This window comes from Pectinophora gossypiella, chromosome 20 (assembly GCF_024362695.1).
Source record: "Pectinophora gossypiella chromosome 20, ilPecGoss1.1, whole genome shotgun sequence".
In the NCBI taxonomy this organism is placed as follows: domain Eukaryota; kingdom Metazoa; phylum Arthropoda; class Insecta; order Lepidoptera; family Gelechiidae; genus Pectinophora; species Pectinophora gossypiella.
Window position 1 is genome coordinate 5,737,766 of NC_065423.1, and position 7,685 is coordinate 5,745,450.

At 42.4% G+C, this 7,685-nt stretch overlaps 1 protein-coding gene across 2 annotated transcripts in view; it reads left to right on the forward strand.

Moving 5' to 3' along the window:
• LOC126375974 (citron Rho-interacting kinase) overlaps nt 1-7,124 on the forward strand; it is a 30,059-nt gene extending 22,935 nt beyond the window's left edge. For both annotated transcript variants that reach the window (XM_050023092.1, XM_050023093.1), the window contains exons 19-30: nt 347-448; nt 758-925; nt 1,118-1,327; nt 1,490-1,606; nt 1,932-2,038; nt 2,636-2,704; nt 2,787-2,834; nt 3,184-3,240; nt 3,634-3,778; nt 4,217-4,391; nt 4,699-4,964; nt 5,108-7,124. In XM_050023092.1, coding sequence (XP_049879049.1) covers nt 347-448; nt 758-925; nt 1,118-1,327; nt 1,490-1,606; nt 1,932-2,038; nt 2,636-2,704; nt 2,787-2,834; nt 3,184-3,240; nt 3,634-3,778; nt 4,217-4,391; nt 4,699-4,964; nt 5,108-6,205 — 2,562 coding nt within the window. In that variant the 3' untranslated portion in view covers nt 6,206-7,124. The remainder of the gene's footprint in view (nt 1-346; nt 449-757; nt 926-1,117; nt 1,328-1,489; nt 1,607-1,931; nt 2,039-2,635; nt 2,705-2,786; nt 2,835-3,183; nt 3,241-3,633; nt 3,779-4,216; nt 4,392-4,698; nt 4,965-5,107) is intronic.
• Nucleotides 7,125-7,685: the final 561 nt, after the last annotated feature.

Genomic DNA, 7,685 nt, shown 5'->3' on the forward strand with positions numbered 1-7,685 from the left:
AGCATTCTGCACATTTAGTCATATCGTGACATACAATAATAATTAGATAACACAAACACAAATCAATGATTACAAATATTATACTTAAGTATCTTCTGTTACAAGCAAGAATTCAAAAGTCAATGTCTGTCTGTTGTATTCTTTCTCCTGATGCTTAACTGTATTGATCTTCTGTGCTTGATCATATGCACGTCTAATCCTAACACTTTATATTCTTCTTCTGTCCCTAACAGCTGGTAAACCATAAAACTCGTTCGAGATCGCACTATCAACATCGCACAAGAGTCGGTTAATAAAAACTTATGTTTACAAAATATGTGTCGACGTAATTATTGTTTGTTTACAGAACAACAAAGCGTTACAAGAAGCATGCAGCCTACTGGAGGAACAGCTGACGGATTTGGAGAATCTCGCCGACATGCACGAAATTAAGAATAAAGATCTTGAGGTTAGTTCTATATCAGGTATTTTAAAGATACCTATATGTTTCCTTTGGAACTGAAATAATCCAACGTAAAGTTTATAAATTGCCAAGTAGAATGCTCTAATCGTTGGGCGTAATGTTAAGTCACTCGTAATTCCTCTATCATTTCCGAAACATTTATCATTGACGGCTACCTTTACCCTTTCGCGTCTTTATAATTCATCTGTACTTAGATACGCAAATTGTAGCGAGAGTTATATGAAACTAGCGTGGATTTCGAGTTCGAGACTTTAAGCTCAGCTTTAAAGTGGTATGCAACAACGTTGTTTCTAGGCGGAGACGCAGCGTATGCGTTCAGAGCTGGAAGCGTGTCGCGCCCGCCTGGGCGAGGCCGAGCGGGCGGCGGCGGCCAGCGCGGCCGCGGCCGGCACCGCCTCGCAGCAGAGCGCAGACGCGCGGGGGCAGGCGCACCACGCGCACTGCCAGCTGCAGCTGCTCACGGTACACACGCATACATACTACATACTTACGGCGACAGGTATAATTTTGTAAAAGTAGGAGCAGATGCTATTTCGTTTGGTCCCACCGGAATGAATTAAAAACATTTGACCAAATGTCTATTTGACTAAATTTTTTATTGCTAGAACTAAATAAACATAAACCTAACACACTTTTGTCGATGTTAAAATCCAGGAGCGGCTAGAGAACCGCGAGGCACGTGTGGCCGAGCTGGAGATGCGCGCGGCGGCGCTGGAGGGCGAGCGGCTGGCGGCGGAGGCGGCGCTGGGCAGCGCCGTGCGGCGCGTGCGCGACCTGCAGGAGGAGTGCGCCGCCATGCGCACGCGCGCGCGCGACCACCACGCGCGCGCGCTGGCGCTGCAGGCCAGCCTCGCCGAGGCACAGGTACCTGCACACGCGTGACCTCACTGAAGTGTTTGTCTTTTTACGTTGGTATATAGAGACGGGATTCACTATGCGACTACATAAATTGTCGTATAGTTTCACGGTTTGGCCAAATGAAAAAAAAATCTACATATCTATTTTTTGTATGTAATAATATTATAGGAGGAGATATCGGCGGTCCGCGAGGCGAGCGAGGCGGCGACGGCGTGGTGGCGCACGCGCGAGACGAAGGCCGACGCCACGCTGCGCCAGCAGGCCAAGCTTATTGACTTCCTGCAGGTAGGTGGCCGGTAGTATATCCGATGAGGAAACTACAGCAAAATATCAGTTTATTGACCTATATATTATATCTACATTGTTATTGAAAATCTACCATTGTGGGACCAATGCACAACATACAACTACTATTCCGAAAATCTGATATTTGATTATATATATATATAATCAAATATATAATAAACACCATAGTATATAATATGCCATCGAACCGAATAAATACCGAGAATTGTTTGATATCCTTGGGGGAGGCCTATGCGCAGCAGTGGGCGTCATACGGCTGATGATGATGATATATCCATACCATACCATATTTTGATATTTGCAGGCAAAAGTAGAAGAGGCGGGCCGCAAGAAGTGTTCGCTGAGCAACAAGTTGTTCGGCCGCTCCGGGCGCAGGACAGCCACCTCGCCGCCGCTGCGACGCGCTAACAGGTAAGCTTTCATCGTTTGACGAGAGAATACACGTTGGCTAACAATACAGACTACCCGCAAACCCGCAAGGAATGTACCGCGCCTTGGTTACCCAAGACATTGAAAAAAGGAAGAAAGAGAGAAAATCGTTTATTTTAGAGATAAGTACTACATATTTCAAAGGAGTAGTAATAATTAATTTTAACCTTATGATTAAAAAAAACGCACATTATCAAAGCTAAATCGTTGGCACATTCCCACAATGAGGGAACGCTGATTTTCAATTGTGACTAATAACTAAAAGAAATGAAAATATATACATAACTTATACATAGCTTATATACGCTACTTGGCACGGGCCACCCCTCCTCACTGCGGGTTGTTGTAGGTGTAAAATAAACTAAACAAAAATCAAAATCAAATTGAGATTGCTGACAGAGGAAGCGAAAGCACGAGATCAAATACTGATTATAAAGAGAAAGACAACAGATAGTGAAGTCGAGTGCCTTTCTCCTGTGTGAACACAGCGCGGCTGCGAACTATCTAAAGTTCAAAGTAAGGGCTGTTAGACTAAACAGCTAGAATATTTATTATACTTCATGACTATATCTTTTTCAGGGAATTACGTGAAGAAGTAGACAGATTACGCGCTAAGCTGTCGGCGTATACACTCAACGGCGAAGCAGGGTATGTTATATATAACATTTTGTTTATTCTTGGTCGTTGTGAATATTATGTGAATGTATTTTTATTATTTTATTGTTTGCAGATTTCCAGCCACACCGCGACGAGAAAAGCCGAAGCCAGCAGTTAATGAGTACGTATTTTTTTCATATTTTCTTGAATTTTCTATGCGTTGTCCAATAGTAATTTATGTTGTTATCGGCAACATCGTACAACAGCGCGCGACGTTGCCAGCTGAAGCGCAACATGTCGCGCGTGTTGTTGTTTGTTTAGAGAGCATCGTTAGTTGAGCATCAATTGTTGTCGAGTGGTCACGTGACACGCAACAACAGTACTTCCTTTGGCGACATGTTGTCGACAACGTGTAGTAGTAGATGCGTAGACAGACAACGTTGTTAAAGAATTTTCAACATGTCGCGCGCCAAATGTTGCCAATTGGAAACGCGGCTTTAAGTAAGCACGTAACATTAACATTGTTGCAGGAAGAAAAGCATAGACACGCCCGATGGTCCCGATGAAAATACTTTGCAAATAATATGGTAAGTTAAATCTTGCATTCTATTCTTGAACAATCTCTAACAAGTGCAAGATCACATCTTTAAAGCTTGTAGCGAAAATATTGCAATTACACAAGTCAGGCCAAATACAACTAATGTTGCCGAACTATTGATAGTTGTACAAAATTTAAAACAACAAGCCTCAGGGCGTCGTCTGAAAGGATTATATTTGAAAAAACTAACCGACACTCGTGGGTCGACACTATAAATCATCATTTATCAATGTATTGATTTTTTTAAGCTATCGATATTGGCCAATTGTAGGCTACATCGTCACTTACCAACATGTGAGATTGTGGTCAAACGGGAACCTAAAGTGAATAAAAAAGTCGTGGCTCATCAAACATAAACAATTTATCCATTACCGCCACGTAGGAGTGACGGGTCCCGCGAGCGCCTGCGCGCGCGCTGCAGCGACGGCGTGCTGGTGCTGGCGCAGGGGGGCCGCGACGTGCGGGCGCGGCTGCTAGCGGCCGACGCGCGGAACCTAGCGCAGAACGAGGCTAATCGGGCGTTCAGTGTGAGTATTGAATCACGATAAAAAATACTTCACGCATTTATTTTTTTTTAAATTCAAACAAACTCATGGTCATAGAAAACATGTATAAACTTTAATGAGGACACCCCATCGAGGTCGTAACCAAGTAACGAGACCACAGTGACAGACGGTCAGCTCATCGCTTCTAATTCTCCATCATGTTGATCGTGTTTTTACATTCTGCTACGCACACTACGCAGGTCATACATGTATCATCTCCCTATATATCGTAGGGTCCGGGGTCAGCGGTATCAAAGGTTGCCTGGAAGAGATTGCTACTTAGCAATAAGGCCGCCTATTGTACTTTTCTATTTTGTTTGTGATTTAGTATTTCCTATGTGAGCAGTAAAGTACTTGTCATGTTATGTCCGCTTCACGCAGTAACATGTCTGATCGATCGTTATAAATACTTCCATCCAGGTGCTAACAGACAAAGGCGAGGCCACAGTAGTGTGTTCGAGCATCAGCTCCCGCGCCAGCTGGGTGTCGCGGCTGACGGCGGCGCCGCCCGCCGGGTACGCGCCCCTCGCCGTGCTGCAAGTGCCGGCCCAGCCAGAAACCGCGCTCTATGTCGCACCCAACGCCATAGCTATAGGTAACACATTGGTTCCCATTCTGGCAGACAAAACTTCATTATATTTTAGCCTAAAAGCTCAAAAAAGTGCCGTCCACACGAAGAGTACGAAAGAGATAGAATAATCGCTACAATCCCAATAGTCGCAACCATCATTTTTAGAAATTCTTGTTTGCGCACTGTCGCAGGTGGACTTCCGCTGGAATAGATCTGTCTGACGATAAACTTAGCTTTATCCTAGAAATTACCGAGAGTTTGTTAATTCAATGCTTTCTTGTAACTTTGCTCCTACCTTCTATTACTCAAACAATTATATTCCAACCAACAGGTTGCACAGACGGCTTGCACTCTCTACGCGGCCTAGTAACCTTGGAATTTGACAGCGAAGTATCTCCGCCGCGTCATAGCGCTAATACCGGCGTGGTATGCTGCGCTGCGGCCGCGGGGCGAGCGCTCGTCGTGTGGTCGGGACAGCTGCTCCACGGAGGGTTGTTGGCGCTAGGGTCCGCGCTGCGACGGGCCGAGGCCTTGAGGCCAGGACTCGCGCTTAGCCGTGTGAGGCTGCCTGATCTCACACCGCCGCATCTTGTCAAGGTATGATATCCTTATTAGCTAAATGTTTGATATAATTGGATTATATGTTGGTAGACCAGGCCATAGATTTATTCATTTGAAGACGAAAAAGTGTTATATTATCATTTACTAATGGCTTTCATAAAATCTGTTGTTATTTTCAGGCTTCAAGCTATGATGCCAACGAAGGTCCATGTGCAGTCGTCGCATGCGGACGCAGAGTGTTTCTACTCCGATTCGAGGCATCAACAGCTGAGTTCAAGGTCGTTCGCTCGCTAACTGTCGATCGGCCGACCAACTCACTATTGCTCATGGACAAGTGTCTGTACATCGCGGGCGAGAAGCCGCTCAAGATAAATCTCCCTTCGGGAGCTCTGGAAGCTTTCGGTATGGACGAACCAATCATAGCGGCCGCTGCCAAGAAACATTCCCCGCCTAAAGCTATACTTCTCATACGCGACCGACCGACTGAAATCCTGCTCTGTTACGCAGAATGTGGAGTTTTTGTCGATGAAAACGGCAAAAGAACGAGAAATGAAGACCCTAAATGGAGTTCAGCTGTTCAAAGCTGGGAGTATATCAACCCTTTCCTATATCTCGTAGGCGAAGAGAAGATCACGATTATCTACATCACCGAAGAAGCGTACAGAGCCCCTCCGTGCACGTGTGACACCACATCGCTGGCGTCCACAGCATCAGAATGCTACATGCCTGAGAAGTTCAATTTGAAAATGAGCGAACCCGCTTTACTGGGCTCAGCCCCGAATGGAATTATAGTACGTTCGAAAACCGACAGTGGCTACAGCGTCTCAATAGTTGAAGGCATGGCAGCCTTCAAAAGCGTCGGTGCGTCTATTGAATCTCTAGAAACCATCTCCGATATGAAAGGATCTTCTTCAGATTTGGGTCAATCGATGACAGATTTAGCACAGTCTATGAATGAGCTAGCGCACGACGTTTCCCATGAGAGTGTGGAGGCGAATACAGGGTTCCTAGCAGACATCAGGAAGAGAGCGCAGCAGTTAGCCAAGAAACGTCACAAGGACAAGTCCCCGGAGGACGTTATAAAAGAGATTTTAACAACAGAGGTGGGATTAAAACGGTCTTCCACAGGTAGAAAGTCACCAGCAATGATTTCCGAGAGTGAGTCGGAAACGGATAGCGAAGATATGGAAGAGAACCAACAGATGACCGCCACCAAAGGACCAGCGGATCTCTGCGCAGAAATGTTTACGAGACAGGTTAGATTCCAACCATCTTAATCAAACTCATTAGAGTAAACTAACATAAAGTTGCTTATATAAAATGACGTAAGTGAGTGTATTGAAGTACCTACTCATATTTTTGTTACTGATTTACAAGTTTTCATAGAATGTTGGAAATGGATAAATGTTCTCAATATACGTATATTATGAAAGCTGTTGTCTAAAATGCATGAGATCATGCAGGTGTAGTGCAGGATTATTTTTATTGTAACTTTGTAAATGTAAGTTATGTAACCTTCCTTTGAATAAAATAATAGTGACATAATATTATGTATACACAATTTAGCAGACGAAGTTACAAAGTACTTAAGTATTTTATTTGTATTGTATCTACAGAATTTGTATGAATAAGTATTAATGTACTTAACTATTTTATAATATATTGACATTTGTGTTATGCGCTCTTTAAAAATGATGTGATTATTCATAACGAGTTTTCTTCAGAAAAATGTAGTGAACATTGTCAATATACCTTTACATGCTACCAACTGCAGGGAATGAAAGCAATAGTGTGATAGGAAGACAAGTTGATACGATATCATGTTTATCTTGTTCTTTTGCAGTTATATAACCTGCATTTGTAATTCGTACAATACATGTCGTTTATTTTTGTAGTACACCGTTTACTGCAGGGGTTTACTGTATTGTTTTCGTTTCGTTTGTGATTGATGGCGACGCTTTCAAGGAGTTTCAAAATTTTATTTGGATCATGTCAGGTCTTGCCGCTCAATAAACACATTTTTAAATGTAATTGACTTAATATTTATTTACGAACAATTTACTGTGATTTGATAAGTTAATTTAGCGTTTAGATTAGTTTTAATCGCTAGTGTTTATTTGTTTGTATTGTAAACTGTGTCGAAATAATGTAAGTGATGTTTGTTTATGTGTTGGATAATATATTTTTTCTTCAGAATTTGTCGTTTTTAATTTCTAACAGGTAGCGTTAAAGTTCCAGCTACTTAACGTTAGTTCCAGTAACTTAACAACTTATTAGTAGAAGTTTAATAATATCTCAAACGATGTGTTTTAGAGCGATCATTATGAAAATTTGCCTCTCTTTTAGATGCCACGACTATTTTACTACCACAGTTTAAGCTTGGGAATTTCTGGAACTAGATGTATTTGTTATTTTCATATTAGCAATGCATTTATCATTAGTAGGTATTTAAAATTTAGAAATGAATACGTATACCCAACCATTGAAAAGGAGAAACTATAACAATAGTGAGATGAAGCGTGGTTCTGCCGGTCAGAACGTGAAATCAGAAAATGAACGAACCTTGTTTATCGTGTAGGTTTATCAGGTGAACGTACCTAATCGATACGGTTATGTGATATTTATTTATATTTATGTACCTTCAACTTACCTCACAAATAATCAATCAAAAATAATGTAATCTAAATTAAAATACGACGAGGGATAACGAGAAAATCAACAAAACATATTTATTGTAATGGCACTTTCACACTCAAC